The sequence below is a fragment of the Emys orbicularis genome, chromosome 9, assembly GCF_028017835.1.
Source record: "Emys orbicularis isolate rEmyOrb1 chromosome 9, rEmyOrb1.hap1, whole genome shotgun sequence".
Classification (NCBI taxonomy): domain Eukaryota; kingdom Metazoa; phylum Chordata; order Testudines; family Emydidae; genus Emys; species Emys orbicularis.
This window is the reverse complement of record NC_088691.1, coordinates 46,591,979-46,611,635: the sequence shown is the minus strand read 5'-3', so window position 1 is coordinate 46,611,635 and position 19,657 is coordinate 46,591,979. Positions and strand designations below refer to the sequence as shown.

General features: G+C 48.6%; 1 protein-coding gene across 1 annotated transcript; it reads right to left on the bottom strand.

Moving 5' to 3' along the window:
• Positions 1 to 405: 405 nt before the first annotated feature.
• On the bottom strand, positions 406 to 17,665 carry CLIC2 (chloride intracellular channel 2). Its single transcript, XM_065410852.1, has 6 exons — positions 17,353 to 17,665; positions 10,106 to 10,215; positions 9,033 to 9,158; positions 5,934 to 6,040; positions 4,672 to 4,853; positions 406 to 2,779 (listed from the first exon to the last, which is right to left on the bottom strand). Exons 1-6 carry the CDS (start codon positions 17,407 to 17,409, stop codon positions 2,618 to 2,620), a joined length of 744 nt encoding a protein of 247 aa, XP_065266924.1. The 5' UTR covers positions 17,410 to 17,665; the 3' UTR covers positions 406 to 2,617.
• Between the last annotated feature and the right edge of the window lie 1,992 nt (positions 17,666 to 19,657).

The following is a 19,657-nucleotide window of genomic DNA, read 5'->3' as shown; positions in this document are numbered from 1 at the left end:
GGCATGGGCACGTCAGATGCCAACAGGGGACTAATATCAGCACAGCAAAGGGACAGGCCATGCTGCCAAAACTGAGGGGCCTGGGAGCCCTATGGAGGGCCATGACCTCAACCAACATGTGGTCAGTAGTCCCTGTCCTTTGCACTGTTCCTACTGCCAGTGAGTGACATCGTCCATAATACCACAGCTGTTGCTATGCTGCTGTGGCTTCTCCCATTCTGCAGTTTCTGAGGGGAGTAAAGGGGTCATGGAATTCCTGTTCATGTGACGCTGCTCCATAGAATTCGGGATGCAGAGCAGATGCGGTGTGCCACCCCAGAGCGGGCTGCCTTCCAGGTGGTGTCTATATCCCTCTAGTCTGTACAGCATATTAGGATCCTTCAGCACAAGGGACCGCACAGAAAATGGAGGTTATTATTACTGTTTATTTTAGAAATGCAATTAATATTCACTTCCTCATGTTCCCAGCACAACCACACACCTTTTCATGCTCTACTGCCTTCTCTAGCTCTCAGCGTCTCCTGGACAGCAGTCTGGGGCCGGGTTGTGAAAGTTGTATATAAAATAAAGTTTATTATCACTTGAATGAAACTAACAAATATATCAAAAGCAGAATTGCGAGTACACACTTTTTAGTGCAAAAGTACAAGTAAGAGAGAAACTTAGTGGGTTTTCTAGGGGGCTTTTACCATCTCAGAGCCCAGTGCAGATCTGTAACGCTCAGTACATTATAGGCAGGCCATTGCATTCTACAGAATATCTACGTTGCCACTGGTTTCTGTACTATTTGGGGGGAGGAGGCAGATTCCTGGATATCGATTTTGGCGGGAGGCCCCAGCAGCACAAATCTAATGGAGGAGAGGAGAGTGTGGCCATGCAAAATGTCCCCAACATCCCATGGGCCCCCGTAGATAGCCAGTTCACACCATAGAGTGGATAATGCTGGATGGGAAGGGGCGGGGCTGGCATGAGCACTGGGCCAGCCCCTCCCAGCAAACCTCTGTCAGTTGCCTCCTGGACTATGCCAGAGCTAGCAGCAATCCCCAAGGTTGCAGTGGTAGAAAAGGGCCTCAAGGGTCGTACTTCTTAAGCCAGCATCAGTCACTCCATGCTTATGTGGGCCAGATCCTTAGCTGGTCTTGCCCTTCAGTGGAACTGCGCTAGGATCACCCAGCTATGGAAGTGAGCCTGGGTGCTCTGTGCACACGCACACACAGTTTGACCTTGATACGCTGCACATCAATTATAATTTTGTTTTAGAAAGCAAATGAATTTTTGTCCACTCTGGTTGGCTGCGCAGGTGGGTACAGCTTGTGTGGGATCAGGGGAAAGTTCACAGTCTGCTGCCCAATCATGGAAAACTCCTGCACTGCCTGTACCTGAAAGGGGAACCTCTCCTGATCAAGCTGCGTTGCTGCGCGGGATCATGGAGATCTGGAGATGGAGCACCTGAGTCTTAGCAGTGCACATTCCAGCAGTAAGACCGGGGCAGATCTCTTGCAAGAGTTTCCAAGCTGATCACTGACACTTACCGGGTGAACTTTGTATAAGAAATGGCTCTTTGCTGCTGGTGCTCTGTATTGAGATTGTGATATGTGTGAGCCTGATCCACCTCGAACCTACACCTACATGCCTCAGGAGGAGCTCTGCTGAAGTCAGTGGAGACGAAGCAATGGAAACCTGGTATTGGAGGAGGGGAAGGCACTGTAGTTCAGTGTCTGTTGTTGGTATGTTTGTGACTTGCAGAGCCTCCCATGCTGGAGCCTTCACACAGCTCCGCCAGGGTACCTCATTCCTCATCTAGAGCAGCCCCCGCTGGTGCAGCCCTGTGCACATCTTGAGCACACTATTTTTCCACAGCAATTAGATGGAGTTTCTCCAAATTCTAATTAGAAATCAGGCACATGCCTTTTTACCAGTGAGGGTGATTAACCATGGGCACAAACGCTCCAGGGAAGTGGTGGATTCTCTATCTCTTGGTGTCTTCAAATGCCTTTCCAGAAAATATACTTTAGCCAAACACAAGTGATTGGGCTCAAAGCAGAGGTAAGTGGGTGAAATGTAATGCCCTGTGTTATACAGGGTAGGTAAGTCTAGACGATCTGATGGTGTCTTCTGGCCTAAACTCTATGCATATGTGAAAACCCATTTTGCTGGGATCTAAGACATCATTTGTACCCCGTCCTCCAGATTCAAAAGGGGGATACTTAAACCGCACTATGCCACATGGTCACCAGCTCTGCGCAGTTTTGCACAATAAACGTTGGTGATCCCACAAAAAAGGTTGGGAATCCTAGCCTCTAAGGAATGACAAAGCAGCTGCCTCGGCAGCTGGGTGGTGCCATTTCGCGACATGCAATGATTATAGCTGTAAAATCAGGGTGCAGTCAATCTACACATGAGGAGGGTAGCTGCAGCAGCTGGAAGCACAGGGTTATTTTCTGAAAGGCTGTTACTAATTACATCATAATGATTCCTCCAGTTCCTAGATCCCCAAATGTTTGCAGGTGACAGGACTGGGCTGTTCTACTGGCATGGCCATTCAGAAGAAGGCAGCTTTCACGGCAGTGTTTCCAATGGAAAGAGGGGTTTCAAAAACCGGCTCGTTTGGCTGCCCCTAGGTCATCTTCTTGGCAACGCTGGCATAGGTGCGTTCTATCTCCTCATTGGCTGGGCATGTGTGGCTGAACTCATCACGGGAGTAGGCATTGTGGAGGTAGCGCCAGATGCCTGTCATTTCCGCTGGGATCTCGAAGTCACGGTATTTCTTGGCAGCAATCTAGAGGGATGAAGGGTGAGAAAATGCAGGTGATTATTAGACTTCTGGGTATCCAGATAAGATCTGGCCCCACTGACCTGGAGGCCCGCAGGTTTTGTTGTTAAGGCACTGGCCTGGTATGCAGAAACTCAGACTTCACTTCCCAGCTCCATCATTGGTTCCTTGGGCAACTCACCTAATCTCTCTGTGCCTTAGTTCACATCTGTAAAATGGGGACAATAATCCCACCTTGGGCAGTGTCCAGCACAATGGGGCCCCAGTCTCAGCTGGGGCCTCTAGGTGCTACAGTAGAACCTCAGAGTTACGAACTGATCAGTCAACCACGCATCTCATTTGGAACCGGAATTATGCAATCAGGCAACAGCAGACCAAAAAAAAAAAGACAGTACAGTGCTGTGTTAAACATAAACTACAAAAATAAATAAAGGGAAAGTTTTAAAAAAAATTTTGACCAGGTAAAGAAACTGTTTCTGTGCTTGTTTCATTTAAATTAAGATGGTTAAAAGCAGAATTTTTCTTCTGCAGAGTAAAGTTTCAAAGCTGTGTTACGTCACTGTTCAGTTGTAAACTTTGAAAGAACCAGAACATTTTGTTCAGAGTTACGAACAACCATTCCCAAGGCATTCGTAACTCTGAGGTTCCACTGTAGCACCTTGGACCAAAGTGAATCTTGACTTGACTCCCAGGGTGCCCCCTAAAGGTTGGCCAAGGCAATCCACGTAAGAGAGGGAGTGAAAATCATGAGGTGGATGAAACAGTGAAGTCCACTGAGTTCCCACAAATCCCTCCCATCCCTTCTGGATCAATACCCTCATTCAGAGGAAGAAGACGGCCAGCTTTGCTGGAGAGAGATCAATAGACCTGTCAGCTCAGAATCTCAGCTTTCTTGGCTCATCCATCCAGCATGTCAGGGATGGCTATTACACACTGTGCTCTGTTCCTGCAGCAATGCTCTCCCTGACTTCACACTTATTGTTCATCATGGATGAGATGGATGGGTTCAAGGCTGTTAAGTCCAGAAGCAGAGGAGGGTTGCAGGCGGGAGGGGAGCTGTCCACCCAGTCTGGCTTTGAACCAGAGACACAAAGGTGTCCCAGCGCTTCCAAAAGTACTGGCTGTGAAAGCCATACCCCTGAAAATAACATCAGAGCTTCACACGGCCAGAAGGGGTGATACTGTGAAGGCTTTACTTGGGACATCGCCTTTGAGAGCTAGCCAGGACCTTCCCAGACTTTGGTTACCAGCACTGTGTTTGGGTCTTGCTAGTGCTGTTGGTCCCTCACGGAAGAGCAGGGGCTGGAGTAGGGTTGCCCCTACAGGTTTCTCTCCAGTGCTTTTCCTGTTTAGCTTTAGCTCCCTCGAGTGATGGAGCTTCCTTCACTCTCCTTGGGATGAAATTCACCCATGTTTAAATGATCAGACCTGGCTCACCTGTTCTAGCCTCCCTCTCCAGCCCACTGCCCAGGTAAATGCCCTACTGAAGGGACAAGCGAGACACCGAGCAGGGGGTAGCGCCAAAGGGATGAGTACAGACAGGCTTGAGTCAAGATATTCTGAGCTGGAATTGGACAGCGCCTCAGCTCCCCAAAGCTTCACAAGGTCAGATGTGGTGAGCTGGCTCTAGTTGGGAGTGTAAAGGGACCTGTACTGCTTTGGGAGGTGATTCTCACAAGCGCCTAAGGCCCAGATCCTCAAAGGTACTCATGTGCCTAACTGGCATTGATCTCAATGAGGTGGTAGGCCTAAGTGACTTAGGAGCACAAGTCCTGCTAACTGTCACAGGACCTTGCACTCCCTGGGCATGAAGGCACTTTTGAAAATCCTGTACTTCGTGTGCTGGCCTGCCCTTTGACCCAGAGATTGTGGCCTCTGTAGCTAGTGGGTGGATTTACTTTGATGATGTGCAGCTTGGGCAGCAGGTTGCAGTCAGCTAACGTTAGCCTGTTCCCATCCAGGAACTTCCTGTTGGAGACCAGGACTTCCTCAGTACTGTCCTGGTCGATTTCTTCAGGGAGCGGGTTGTTCAGGTAGGTATCCAGGCGTTTGAACTCCCTCAGCAAAGCCTTCTCAAAATCTGCACCCAAGGAGAAACCAGTGTTAGTGTGAAAGACCTTGAGCAGATTCTGCTCTCACACCCACCAGTTTCACTGCAACTCCACTGATTTCAGTAGAGTTACTCTTGATCTACAACAGCCCAACTGAGATCACAGTCAGGGCCCCTGGCATCAGATAAGGAACCTGCCCCAATGCGTAGGTATAGACAGAATCCATGCCCCTGTCCCCATCAAAAAAAAAAAAAAAAATCTCCACCCTCACAGACAAATCCCTGATACTTGTACCTTTGAGCTGGACCATACATGAAGAGGGGTTTCCACCTGGGACCACTGTTGGGATTTTGGTGGAGAAACCCCGGAAGATATCCTTTTGGCACCTTCCAAAGAGCTCTAGGATCTGAACGTGCCCCTAATACGTATTGCCACCTTTCTCTGAGAGGGAGTGGTTAGAGGGGGTTGGCCAAACCAGTGGTAGACTGCCTCCCCAAGCCCAGATCCACCAAACACAGTGCAATGTCCCACTGCCTCCCGTAGGGTGTGCCAGAACTGCTCACAGTGTGTACAGAACAGGGCTCTGTGCAGGTGGAGCTACCAGAGCTGCTCCTTTAGCAGCCACCTATCCTGATGCTGTGCTGCTTCCAGGCATTTACAGCACAAGCTATGGATCATGATCCTCAAATGGTGCTGGGTGAAAGGCAGGGTTGCTTTTGTCCTTCCAATTTATTGCTTTACTTGCTGGGGGCATCACTTGGGCGGGTGGAGTGTGGGAGACAGTGGGGACTCCAGCCCAGCCATAGGATGCCCTCTCAACGAGCAGGAATCCTGCACACAGGAGTTATCACCAATACTCAGCACCTCTAGATCCCTGCCGCTGCTGCTGAGAGGCATCCCCTCCACCTCTCCTGGAGGTTCTGTAGCTCCCATTCTGTGCACCAACATCCCCACCTTCATGGACTGTGAACAGCTGAGACACCCTCTGGATCTCCTTGGGTGAGCGAGCTATTTTGCTAATAGGTTTTGCTTCAGGATCCAGGGAAGTGAATTTCCAGGGGAAATGATGAACTCAGAATAATAAATAAAAATACCCCAGGGTTCCTTACTCTCATTCGCTTCCTTGCGGGGATTCTTGATGTATGCAGAGAACTTGGCAAAAATGTTGCTGCCCACATCAAAGGACTCCTTGTATTTGGGGCTTAGGTGTGGGTACCTTAAACAGATAATTGCATAGAGTCATATATGGAGAATTCACTCTGCCTTTAGAAGGCTACTCAGCTGCATTCTCCTCTGGTGACTATACAACCCACAAGCACTGAGATGGGTTCAAAAGCATAAAGCCCTGCAATGATCAACCTCATCTAACTTCCTGCCCAAGGAATAGAGGGAAGCTCTGAGCTCTGCTGGGATGCTGGCCTCAGACAGGAGTGCACGGATTGGCACGAGGGGGATATGGAAACTCATGCAGCTCCCGTGGGGAAATGCCTTTTGTTCTCGAGGTATCCCAGTATACCCCGCATGCCAACATCATCCCAGCTGTTGTGTTAGGCCCAGCCCTGCACTGGCCCTAAGGTGGGCGTTGCCAGATTCAGGGTCTGTCCACACTGCAGTCAGAGCGAGGACTGCAGCCCGTGTAGACAGACCCAAGCCAGTTCTAATCTAGCTAGCTCCGGCAGCAATAGCAGCAAAGCTGTGGCAGCACAGGCTAGCAGCTCCAGTACCTACCCAGTGGCCTGGGGTGAGGAATGAGTGAAGAAGGTTGAAGGGTGCCTCAAAATAACACTGCTGTAGGTACCAAAACCTCTCCTGGCAGGGGGTGCTGTTCTGTAACTAGACCTGACCATCTGAGCAGGTAATATGCTTTTTCCCATTAGTCTGTTTGTCACAGGGTGGCCAGCCCCTTTAAGGAGAGCAACCCCATCTCAGCCCACCTGTAGGTCATTAATGCCATGCCCAGGTGACTGGTTGGCAGTTAACGAGTGCCTGGACATGAGGAAAGGTAGCTCAGCTGGTGGCGGGTGCACCTAGAGGAGATTCCCCAGGAGATCAGCACTACTGCTGGCTGAGCTTTCCCAGGGCAGGGCAGGGCTGGAAGGACTGACCGGTGAGCCCCTGGAGGGGGGCTGGTGGACTCTCAAATGCAAGGGAGGTAAGCCTGCCTGAGTTATTACTCAGGCCATGGAGGAGGCTGTGGGACTCCTGAGTTTAGGGGAAGAGGCCTGAATTAGCTCCCAGAAGAAGGGGAAGACTTGAGGGGCTAAAGAGCTTTGTACTCTGTACAGGAGTTAATCCATAAGCCATTGATCTAAGTGCCCTTGTCTGGGAGAGGAGAGGGCAGGACTGCACCATGCCATTGCACTGAGCTGAGACTCACACCTGCCCCATCTCTGTGCTGTGCCTGCCGGGCTGAAAGCTGTTAGGTGAGCGAGGATGGAGAGCAAAGCCTCAGTGTTTCATGTGCTCAGCAGTCGCCCAGTGAAAGGCTTGAGCCTTGAGCGTTGGTGTGTCCGATGGTCACTAAGGGTGCACTCCTCCAGAGGCATTTCAGCCCCTAACTCCCACAGGAATCAGGCCTCTCAGGCCGGGGCTTTCAGAGGGGCTCAGCCCCCGCCACTGTGGACAGATTTGCAAGATATCCCAGCACCCAACATGCGCCCAATGTGCTGAGCTCGTTTGCAGATCTGGCCCTAGGATCTAGCGAGTATCTTGGATTCCTCTAGCATGAGCTCCTGGAGTGCCCCCATGCCAGCTTGCTTGGGACGTGGCTGCAATCTGGAAAGGGTCGTGCAACAATGACCTCTAGCTAGGTATGTCCCAAAGTTTGGCTAGGCACAGAGGGGAGTTTTCAGAGCAATATGGAGCTGAAGGAGGAAACCCAGGCTAGGATTCTGCTCCCTGCTATCCAAAGAGTGTTGCTTTGGGTTCCATCCAGACAGCCATGCAGCCACCAACAGCTGGTAACTCATCAGGGAGGTGAGAGGGGGGAGACTCGGGGGAGCCACACAGCTTTCTACAGCTCAGGATCTGGCCTAAAGCCCCAGCTGTGAACTGTTCCGGCCCTTTAAGGTGTCTCCTGTTTACCACTGCAGTGAACAGTTGGGGAGAGAGCCAAGAATGAGCGCATAATAACCGCTCGGCTGGGAGCTAGCTGCACTCCTAACCCCTGGGCTGGAGTGTTCACCTTGGCTCGGCTACATGCACCAGCCCCTTTCAAAAACAAGCAGAAAAAAGGTTTTCAGATCCCTTCCCCTCCCCTGCTGCAAAAATAATGGCATCTGCTTCTTGGGTCTCTAAACCGATCCACTTGCACATTCTCACCACATCCCCCACCCCTGTGGCTCGCCTGTCCAGCCCCTTTCCCTCTTTGCCTGCATCCAGAGATCACACAGTGAATTTCCTCCTATTGTGTTATCTCACAGGCCAAACTGTTTCCTTGCTGCTTAGCTATTCATAGAGGAAGGGGGAGGGAGGGTCACAACCTTAAACCAACCGTCTCACACTAGGCAAAAGCCTATCTCTGCTTCTTCTGAGGGACACACAGCAGTACCTTGGGCTACGTCTTCACTACAGGGGGGGGTCGATTTAAGATACGCAAATTCAGCTACGCGAATAGCGTAGCTGAATTCGACATATCGCAGCCGACTTACCCCGCTGTAAGGACGGTGGCAAAATCGACCTCCGCGGCTTCCCGTCAACGGCGCTTACTCCCACCTCCGCTGGTGGAGTAAGAGCGTCGATTCGGGGATCGATTGTCGCGTCCCGACAAGACGCGATAATTCGATCCCCGAGAGGTCGATTTCTACCCGCTGATTCAGGCGGGTAGTGTAGACCTAGCCTTGGCCTCAGCAATACCCTCATGGAGAGAGCAATATATTGCTCAGAGCAAGGGACAAGGGGGACATTCTACTCACTGCCACTGGCTCCCAGTCCCACTCTGTGCCTCTGTCCGTCCCCCCCGCCCCACAAGATAACAAGATGAGTACCATTGCTGAACTGATCAATGTTTGCAAAGTGCAAGGGGCGAGAGGGGAGGTGGGGGGCAGGGGAAGCCCAGAATTGGGTAAGTGCAATGGCCACTACTGCACCCATGCCATTCGAGCTTTGCCATGGCCACAGATCTAGGCCCAGTGTTCTGATCTGGTGGCAGTTCACATCTCCTGGTTGGAAGGTTGCAAAGAAGTGCATAATACTATGATAATAAATACTTAGGAGGTGCCAGCGTCTGCTCCAGGAACTCCTCGATCTTAATGAAGTCTGTTTTCAGCTCCTTGTTGAACAATAAGAATGGAGGGTTGGTCCCTGGAGCCAGAGATTTCAGCTCTTCAGGTTTCCTGAAATGATTTTTTTAAAAAAAAAGAGGGATTCACTGCTGAGGCGAAGGCCTCACTGCAAGTGCAGTGTCACAATCTCATCTCACCACCATGCACAACCACCAAGAAGAACATAGAATGGTAGGACAGGAAGGGACCCTGAGAGGTCATCTAGTTCAGGCCCCTGCACTGAGGCAGGACCACGTAAACCTAGAAACATCCCTGACCGGTGTTTGTCCAACCTGCTCTTAAACACCACATGATGAAGGCATCAAATAGTGAGAGGAACAGATTAGTACATGGAGGATACACAGTGGTGAGAAGGAATCATGGGCCCCGTGTTTTGGAGCCAGAGCCATGCTGATCAGGAGAGGGAGCTCCCTAGATAAAGGCCCAAATTCTACCCTGAGTTCACAGCTCCCATTGACTTCACTGGCCATTGGGACATCCATCTTTGGCGGCCCATGGGATATGTGTAGTCATTTCAATTTGCCGAGAGGGCTCACTGCCATCTTTTCATGGCCCTGTCTCTGCAGGATATCTTGTATAAATCTCCATGGACAAACTTTTGTTGTTCACATTGTGTCCCCAATTGCTTACAATGGCCTGAACTGTTGATTTTGGGACCAAATTTCCTGCTGGCTTATCCCCTGTGTAATTACAGGGAGGTCAGCGGCGGGGGGCAAATGGAGCATAAGTGAGGCGAGAATTTGGTCACAGCTAGACTGCTAGCAGGGACACCGCCTCGTAATGATGCCAGTCAGCTCCATCTATGCCAGTGACATGGCAGATGTAACGAAAGGGGATGTGATGCTGACAGCGAGAGAGATCTGAAGTGTAGAGTGAAGAGCAGTTGAGCCATATGACACTAAGATTTTGTTGGTGCACACAATCCAAGGGGCAGCCCTGAGTTTCCCTGCTGTGTACTCTGGATATCTCACTGGCAAGAATTACCACCGTTCCCTTACCTCGTCATGTCCACTGTGGTCACGTTGAATTTGACTCCTTTGAGCCACAGAACCATGAAGAGACGCTGGCAGAAGGGACAATTCCCAATGTTCTCGCCATCCAGGCCAGCCTGCGGAAGGAGCAAAATAGACCAATGCTGCTCACTGGGCGTAAGATGTCTCCCACAGCTGAGCCTCTGCAAGCGGCTTTGGGCAAGGAGCTGCTAGCACAGCTCCGGGCTTGGTAAACAGGCAGTGGCAGCATAACAGGTGATTCACTGGTTTCATTGGGAGTTAGGCCCAGATCGTCAAAGGTGCCTTTCTCTCCATTTTTTTTAACAAGGAGATTCAATGCAACATTATGGTTGAGATTTCAAATGGACCAGAGATGGGAGATGCTCAGATGGTTCTTGTAGCAACTATAATCTAAGTCACATTGCACATTTATAGTCTATCTAGATATAGGCCGAGGCTGCAAAGTTTGCATCTGTGTTTAGGTTTTTTTAAGGGATATGTTAGGATTCAGGGGTCCATTCAGGATCCATTACACAGAGAGACACCTAAGCACCAAATTCAGATCTAGGTTTGCATCTGTATTTTGGAAATCCCTTCCCAGAAGTCTGGGGTTGGTTAGAGGCTGGGGGTCCATTACAGAGACAGGGCATCAGGCTGATTGAAATTACATGGGGAAGATGAAGGGGAGAGGCGGGGGAAGCCCAGTGCATAGCCAGCCCAGTACTGGGGAAGTGCAGTGGCCACTACTGCACCCATGCCAGTCTGAGCTTTGCCACAGCCACGGATCTAGGCCTAGCGTTCTGATCTGGTGGCAGTTCACAGCTCCTTTGCACAGTTGTGAATGATCACACATGATGCAAAGCAGGGGGTAATTAGCCCCTACTACGCTAACTTACACCCAGGCTTGGGGAGCTAAATCAGAGGAGTCGTGTAAGGGGAGGAGGTATAAGTTACAGGTGGCAGTGGCCATGGGCTGGATTCACTAGCCCAGATAGCCTGCATTGCACCCCTGCAGTGCATACAAAAGCAAACATAACATTATGAAGTCACACTCCAGCATCCAGGCATCCCAGCCCAACGTCACCAGGGCATTCGCCAAACACAGGGCTCAGGGCTGGGGATAGCTGGGCTGGGGAAGCTTTGGAGTCCCATCCAAATTGGTGGCCTAACTCTAGCGAACGTGGCAGCAACCCCCTGAAAGACTGAATTTAATCTAGCTATTTATACAGCCCTTGTCACTATGGTATCTGAGCACCGGAAATGCACCAAAACTGATCGTCATCAGAGCAGGTGGGCCGGGCCCCTCGTGGGGCTGCTGGGTTCATGAACCAGCACCACTCACAGTGATTGTTTTATATGCTACTGTGGTATTGTTTCTGTTTCTTTGGGTGGGAGCTGGGTCAGAGGGGAAGACAATGTGAAAGCTCTCTGTGCCCCTTGTTGCCATATTTTGTAAAGCCTGTCTCTAGAAGCTGGATTGTCAGGGGCTCCTCAGACAGGAAGTGAGAAAGGGAGGTGGAGGCCGGTACACTCAGCGCTGGTGGTAGCGGTGGGGGCAGGAGGCACAAAAGGAGGATGGAGTTTGATAATGGATTCAACAGGAAGGGAGGCTTCTCGCTGGCAGGAGGAAGAACTCAAGAGGGAGGGTGTGGGAGAAAATGCACTAACGTTTTCCAGGAAAACAGTAGTTTGTTTTCTTTTTACTGTTCACTTGCTGATTTAAAGGGACACGGCGTAAATTCCCAAAGGCTCAGATTTTCCATGAACTAGACAAACAATTCCCTTTTTAAAAACGAAAGTCAGTCTTCAGCCAGTGCAACAAAAATGAAGAACACTGCAAGCCTACTGGGCAAGTCCTGGGACTACCTTGTCAGACACAGATTACAGCCCTCATTCTCTGTAGAAGTCCTAATCAACAAATACATCTAGACAGGCCCCTCCAGGAGTCTTGCATGTGTTTGGAAGGCTCTGAGGTCAGTATAGGAGAGGTGGGATTGTTCAATACAAGGCAATAATAACTCTCAAACTGTGGGCCCCTTCTCCAAGTGGGGTTCTACTCCGAAAAGTGACTGTAACAATGCCAGCTGGGGGGTTCCACATTTATAAACCCACAATCTGGGCTCCTGCCTTCTTGTGCATCAGTGCTATGTGCAGGGTCTGCAGGCTACACTGGGCTCTTGGGGTGACATTTTCAGAAGCACCTAAGAATAGATTTGTAAAGGTCGTTAGGCCCCTAACTTGCACGGAATTGGCCAGCCCTAATGTCTACACAGCAATCTTACAGCCCCGCAGCCCGAGCCCCATGTATCAGGTGGCCCGGGCCAGCCACTGGGGTTTTATTGCAGTGTGGACTGAGACACCCCCTTAGGCACTGGGGGCGTCTCAGTCCCACTGAAAGTCAAGGGCCAGACTTTAGAGGTGCTCGGGTGCCTAAAGATACAGATAGACGCCTAAGAGGTACTTTAATAAATCCCCCACAAGTTAGGCACCCAACTCCCATGGGCTTTCAGTGGGAGTGAGGCACCCAGCCTGCTTAGGGCTTTCAGAAATGCCACTAGGTATCTGTCTGCAGCTTTAGGCTCCCGCTCCTACATAGTTTAGAAAATCAGGCCCCTGCTCACATAGGCACCTTTGGAAATTTTACCTTGATCCATCAGACTCTTGTAAAGACAACTAGAGCATCGGAATCAAACCAAGGAAAGCCAATTGTTTAACTAAACAAAATAACAATTTAAAAATGTTCTCCCCTTACCTTAACTATGCTAAAAAGAAACTATTCAAATGAATAGTCTCCCAAGAGTATTTTCTGTTACCGTTTCTGATCAAAGAGCCGTGTAATCAATAATTTCCATCTCAAGAGTCATATGGAACAGGAATAAGTAACTAGTAACTATAAGGCCTCAGCACTGCAAATGCTTACATGCCTAATTTTAAGCCCCAGAGTATTTCCACCCAAGTCAGTAGGACTATTCAGAGACTGAAAGCCAAGCCCGTGTGTTTCCAGGACTGTGCCCTCTTGCTGCTGCAGCAAATACCATTTACAGAACGGGGGGTGATCAGAATTAAGAGAAATGGAACAACTTAGGTCCAGATCCTCAAAAGTATTTGGGTGCCTAACTCCCATGGGTTAGACAAATAACGAAATTATGGGAACAAATGTAGGACAAATGGGATGAACTGATTTGATATGAACAAATGAATGAATATAACTTTTAAAAATCAATTTGTATATCTACCAGCACTCAGACAGTCTTCTGCCTCACCTCCGCTTCATGCCCTTATCTGCTGTGTTTGTCACCTCCTCTTTTAATGGGTGTGTAAGAAAATAATTTGGACTGCCCACAAAATTCTACTTGTTGATTTTAAAAAAGGTAATAACTAAAATCTTTTCAAATAGTCATATTTACAAATGAGGAAAATCTTCTGGGTGCTGAAAGCTTAGAGAGCTTTATTACCTTTCTTGGAGACCTTTACTACTGCAGAGAATTAAAAAAAATACCAAACCCATAAACCTAAGATGGAGATTGGCTACCCTATAGCCACCGATAATGGGAACCTGAGCTTTTCGGTGCTAGACGGCTGATTCGGATTCAGGCTAGGCCACAGACAGCTGGAAGTCATTACCTGCTGATTTATGGAGACCTATTTGCAAGGAGTGAATGTTCTCCTAACTCCACAGCTACAATACAAGTGGTACTGAAAGAATGGTGCATGTGTTGACACTGTTATCACAGAAGCCAAGGACTGAATGAATTTAAAACTGAACTACAGTGGCAGCCCTAGATGTGATCTCCCTAGATTAATGTTCAGATGCACTGGGAGCATATCAACAGGGCAAGGAGCTTCCTCTGCTATCTCTACTAAACTGGCCCATTAGACACAAAGGATTTGACTCGCCAGGGTTGTCCTCCTGCCACGTTCACAAGCAATCGCCTAGCAATCAGACTCTAGCAGGAGAGGGGCTAGTGCAATTTGACAAATGGCCCCTTACAATACACTCCTGAGCTGTAAGGAACTCTCCCTGCCATTGCAATGGGGGCAGTCATATCATCCAGGCTTGAGAGTTCAGTGACAGCTAGGGATCAGCCGCTGGGGAGGGAGAGCGACAGACACAGAAAGATTGTTGGTTGGGTGACCTAAAGAGAGGACCAATATTGCACATCAGGGGGGAGTGAAAGGATAGAAATTGATAGGAGCAAAGTGCCAGAGTGAGGGCACAGGAAAGATTTATGGTATATTTTTTCGATTCTTTTAAAAATTAATCCGAAGCTGGGTAATGTTAGTCAGAGCTGAATTTTAACAACAGAATGATGATTGTAGAAAAAAGCGAGTCCAGTGACAGACAGCTCCTTAACTCATATAAATTGGTGTAGCTCCACCAACTTCAGTGGCGCTGCACTGATCCATAGCAGCTGAGGATTTGGCTCTTAGGTTAACAGTTAAGGCGATGGCCAGTCTATCACCAGTTCTGACACACACTTCCTGCGTGACCTTGGGCAAGTCACTTTGAGTCAGATTTTTAAAGGTATTCAGGCACTAACCCCCCTGGAAATCACAGGAAATTAGGTGCCTTTAAAATACGTGCCTTAATGTCTTTGTGCCTCTCTTCCCCATCTATAAAATGGAGATAATCATTCCTTTCTTCCACCCTTTGTCTGTCTTGTCTTTACCGCAAAATTGACTCGAGTTATAACTCGAGTCCTGTCTGGACACAAAACCCCTTGACTCTAGTGTGGTGGTGCTTTTACTTCCTGTAGATGAGCCCAAGTGCGGGTATAGGGTAAAGCTCAAGGTAGTACAACTTGTCAGCTGCTGGTATGACCACTCTGCAGTGTGGATGCAGACTAGCTTCATTCGAGGGCTAATAGTCCTCTGATGCCTTCCCACAATTCCCCGTGTGCCCAGAAAGGAGAGGCAAGTTTCCCCACAACTCACTGACAAAGAGATCATAGAGTGGCTCAGCCTACAACAATGCAAAGAACCATGGGATGGCCCCCAGTAGCCGTAGTGCCACACATGAGTGAATGCAATGCATGCTGGTGTGGACACAACAGCTCAAGTGTTAGTCCTCCGTGTGGCTGCTCTGACCCACGCAAGGCTAACTCCAGAGGGGTAAATTGAGTGTGGCTAACTCAAGTGAACTGCAATGAAGACATGCCCAGGGGCCATACCAGGGATTGTCTCTTACTATGTGTTTGTACAGTGCCTGGCACAACAGCGTATGCGTCAGGAATAGAAATAATGATCACAAATAATAGCTTTTACCATCTGAAGATGCATGAGTTACAAGGAAGAAAAATCAAGACCAAGAAGGTCTCAATAGAGCTTCAGGAACTGCCACTCTGGGAACAATAGCAAAGGTAGGTAAAAGGGCAGCTGCATCACACCATCCATGTCCTATTGGTCAATATCTCTGCCAGGAGACTAGACCAGTCCTGTGAGGTGCTTGGAACTAGGTGTTCAGCACCTTGTGGGAAGCACTCAGCATCTCATGGGATTCTTTCCCCCCCAAAACAAGGTTGGGGTTTAGGGCCAGATTCTCTCCCACCAACACTGGTGTGAATGGGGTGTAATTCTAAAGTTACTCCAGTGTTAATTGGGGAGAGGATCTGGCTCTTGATCTTGAGAGGTGCTGAGTGCCTACAACTCCCATTGGGATCGGTGGTTGCTCAGCACCCCTTTAGATCAGACCCTGTTTCATTAAAGACTGCCTGCCAAAGATGGTTAAAACACAGAAACTGTTATGGTAGAGGACTGTTAGTTTACCACCATACTACTTGTTCCAAGGGGTTTTTTTACTGCTAAATTAAGTAAGTTTTAGGGGAAGTACTGACTAAGCGTTTGTTTTCTGTTTCCCTTCTCTAATAAAAAGCCCCTTGATTCTGATGCAGTTTTGAAACAATCTTGTGTATCATTTTCCTGCCTCTCCCTAAGATAGTTAGGGACTAGCTAAGTAATAGTGATAAAACAGGGAACCACAGAAGCGCTGAATTCACCAGCAAAATACCCTGGGCCAAGTTTGGTTTTAACAATTGAAGGACAGTGAACAGGAGATGATCTTAATGAAGTATCTCTGTTCAGCAACTTAGCCTAGGCTTTGAGAGGTTAAGGACAGATAATATCTTTTACCTGACCCCTGAATAGTTTTACTTAGGAAAAGTCCTGTACGTCAACAATGAGAGTGGAGTCTGAGTCCCTAGATTTCTAACATAGACCGAGGTAGCCTTCTGTTATTTGCTGTGGGAAGGATTCGTTGTAATAGTTGGGGAATAAAACCTCCTATCTCATTTAAATGACACTTTTAGAACATTAAACATTTCTTTTTAAAAGACTCAGAATCTCAACATTATTTGTGGCGTGAAATCTTGAGCATTTGCTGTTTGCATCAAAATGCCCTAGACAAAGTCACGTGTTGTTCTATTACTGTGATGGTGTAATCAATGGCCAGCCAAGTAACAAGCACAGGGCCGGGGAATTTAAAGTTATGGAAGTTGTTTGGGGTCATGTCTCTCTCAGACATTCATTTGGAAATTCAGGCTCTCTGATTCATTTATTGCTCTCTCCACTTTTGCTAAGAATGTTTTGAAGAGGGGAGTTGAAATGTTCCAAAGGAAACTGTCCCCAAAGCACTTAACTAAGGGGGAAACATTTCTACAGCAAAACAGCCTTCAGCTGAATAATTGACACATACAGAGCAAAAGAGAGACAGAGCAGTTCAGAGAGTCTGTCTTGCAACCACAACTTGGTGAGAAGCTGAAATTGAATGTATGTGTTTGTGTTATTATCTGTTATCTCTTCTGGACAGGCTCACACCTTATCTGTCTCTGTAAGGCACATGCCATATTTACACTGCTGTACATATGATTTATATCAGCATAACAACAATTAATAACACAACGTCACACCGAAGGAACTTGATCCCCTTGATAACTTTATAACCTGCCAGTTCCTTTGGCACTCCGCAGTAGAATGCATAGCTCCCTGGGAATTCCCCCAGTCTGGGCATGCTTGGCACCCTTTTCTGCCAACCGCTGTGCACACACACATGTAGTCATGGGTCTATCTGCCCGTATGTACCGCTGACCATTGCAAATGGGACAATGCCCCCCACTCTGAAATGATAAAGCACTTGTAAAAAAATCTGCAGGTAACTTCATCAAAAGTAACTGGTGAGTTTAGTGGGTCGTTGTCCTTCCTGCCTGGGGTAAATCCAGCATGCAGAATTCATAAGCATACATGTCTCTGAAACTCACCTTCACAAAAAGCTCGATCTCAGGCTCCTTCCGAGGGCTGTGCCGCTGGCTTGCCATCCTCTCTGCTTGTTCAAACTGCTAGCCACTCTCCACTGCAGCAAGTTGCTCCGTTCTTTGCTGCTATTGAACCTCTGAGTGGAAGCAGGTGGCGATCCAGTGGGAAAGACGCTGGTGTATGGTGAAGGACCTCTCTAATGAAGATACACCAAGCCCCGTTGCCAGCTTCACTCACCAATGGGCAGTTCTATTGCGGTTCTTTTCCTTCCTCCTCCTGAATTCTGAACTGAGGAGGAGTGACAGAGTATGTGCAGCAACTGCTGGAGGGGCAAGGGTATTTCCACAAGGGCCTCCCAGTTGTGACTCAGCATCCTAATCTATCAGAGAGCATGCAAGAGGTCCCCCTGTCAGCTATCAAGCAGACCAGATGCTGCCCTGGGCTCTTTCTGAGCCGTGGGCTTATGTCCCAGAAAAGGTCCTTCCACTTCTGTTACTGTAAACTCCCACCCATGAGAGCTTTTATGACAGGAAATGGGCTGGAAGTGTCTTGTGCTTCATCAGTTGGAGAGATCATGTATCTAATTATCCTGTCCAGGAGGTGAAAAGTCCACAGCTCCAGAGCACATCCCTCCCCCCACAACACTCACTAAGAGAAAGCAAGCGTTGTTGGGAGAGACCCCAGATTCACCAATAAAAGAGGCAAACTTCCCTCTACTAAGCACAACTTTAAAACACATAGTATCTGCCTTAAACAACAACATCTGAGCAGGGCCCACACTGGCACCTCAGATCTGAATCCCTTTCCACCCTTTGGGGAAAGCCCCAGTGATCCAGGGAAGGGTCTGAATTTCATATCTCTGGCCTCTCACTTTTGTGGGCTGATCTAGAACCCCAGATGTGAGCAGCCCCCAAATCGGCAGGAGTTTCAATTCCAATCCTGATCTGAACCCTGTGGCTCCGGCTCATCTCCTCTGGGTCCAATTCACTTTCCATGTGTTATTCTCCCATTTCCTTAGAGAGTTTCATGGATTTGTCACCGATATTTGTGTGTATCATCAAGGGCTGCGTGACAGGGGAGAGGTGGGGATCTGCTTGGTCCATAGTAAACAAGGGAATATCTCCAGATGTCCTCTGCCCTTGCACAGGTCGCCCAGGAGAGGGAATGCTTGACAAGACAGAGTGGGAAGAATGGCTTGGGGGAGGTCAGGCCCCACACCCAGGAACTTAGGAGAAGCTGGAGAAGTTTACTGTCTGCCCTCCACACTCTGTCCTTTGCTGATTGGGGGCTGTTGGGACAAAAAGTTTGGTTTGGCCCAATGAAAGTCCATCACAAATAGATCAGCTCTTCAGACAAAAACACAGAGATTGAGGATGGCTCCTTCTCTTTGGCCCAGAGACTCCCAGGGGCCAATGGGAGGTGCTGCTGCTTTCCTGGCAGCACAGGAGTGGGGGAAGTGACTGCCCTATGCCTTATCAGGGAATCTTTCAATCAGACTCAGCATAAGAGCCTAGTACTGGAGATGAAGTCATTTCATTAGAAAGTTGCTTTTTCTCCAGAAGGGAAGGGTCATGAATGTGTTATTACTGGCTGGCTGCCCTCCCCCCCTCCACCCCTCACCCCCCTGTGCCCTGGGATTCTTGATTAGAGCTAGAGCACCCACTAGGAAAACAAAAGTGAGGCCTCTCCATTACAGCAGGGGGCAATTTATTGGATTAAACTTTTTTTCAATGAATTCAGGTTGACCAAACCATGTCGTAAATTCAGGTCCAAGTCACTGAATTGTTTCAGTTAAACAAAAAAAAACTTGGAAAGAAGCCAAAACATTTCCATTTGGGCTTTGAACTGACTTGTTTGTTTCAAATTTCACTTCACATTGACTTTAAAAAAAGTTTTAAAATACCCCTGCTCAAAATCAAGCCATTTCCTTCCATCTGAAACTAAATTTCATTGACTTTTCCCATGTGGTCAGTGAACCAAAAACTCAGTTATTTTCACAGATCTCCTGCCAGCCCTCATACTTCAGGACATAGGCTGAGCCCCAGCGAGGGTCGGAGACTAATACCTCTGCCTGGGACAGCATTGCATACTTCGGTATTGTAGCAGCAGCACCCACTGTCAGCCACAGTGCAAAATGCTGGTCGATTGTGCTCTGGCTGCATGTATGGGCCAGTGGCACAAGCCCCAGCCTTGGAATCAGGGGAGCTGTGCTCTGTAATGATAGCTGCTTGCAGTTATGCTATTTGGCAACTAGGGGCTATACTGAAAATTTCAGAAAGAGTGTGGATTGTGGGACTAAGCAAAAATGGA

Coding starts and splice junctions, on each gene's coding strand:
- CLIC2 (XM_065410852.1), bottom strand. CDS start 17,409: ATGGCAAGCCAGCGGCACAGCCCTCGGAAGGAGCCTGAGATCGAGCTT. Junction 10,216..17,352: donor AGATCGAGCTTTTTGTGAAG/GTGAGTTTCAGA, acceptor CTCCTTCCGCAG/GCTGGCCTGGATGGCGAGAA. Junction 9,159..10,105: donor ACCACAGTGGACATGACGAG/GTAAGGGAACGG, acceptor AAATCATTTCAG/GAAACCTGAAGAGCTGAAAT.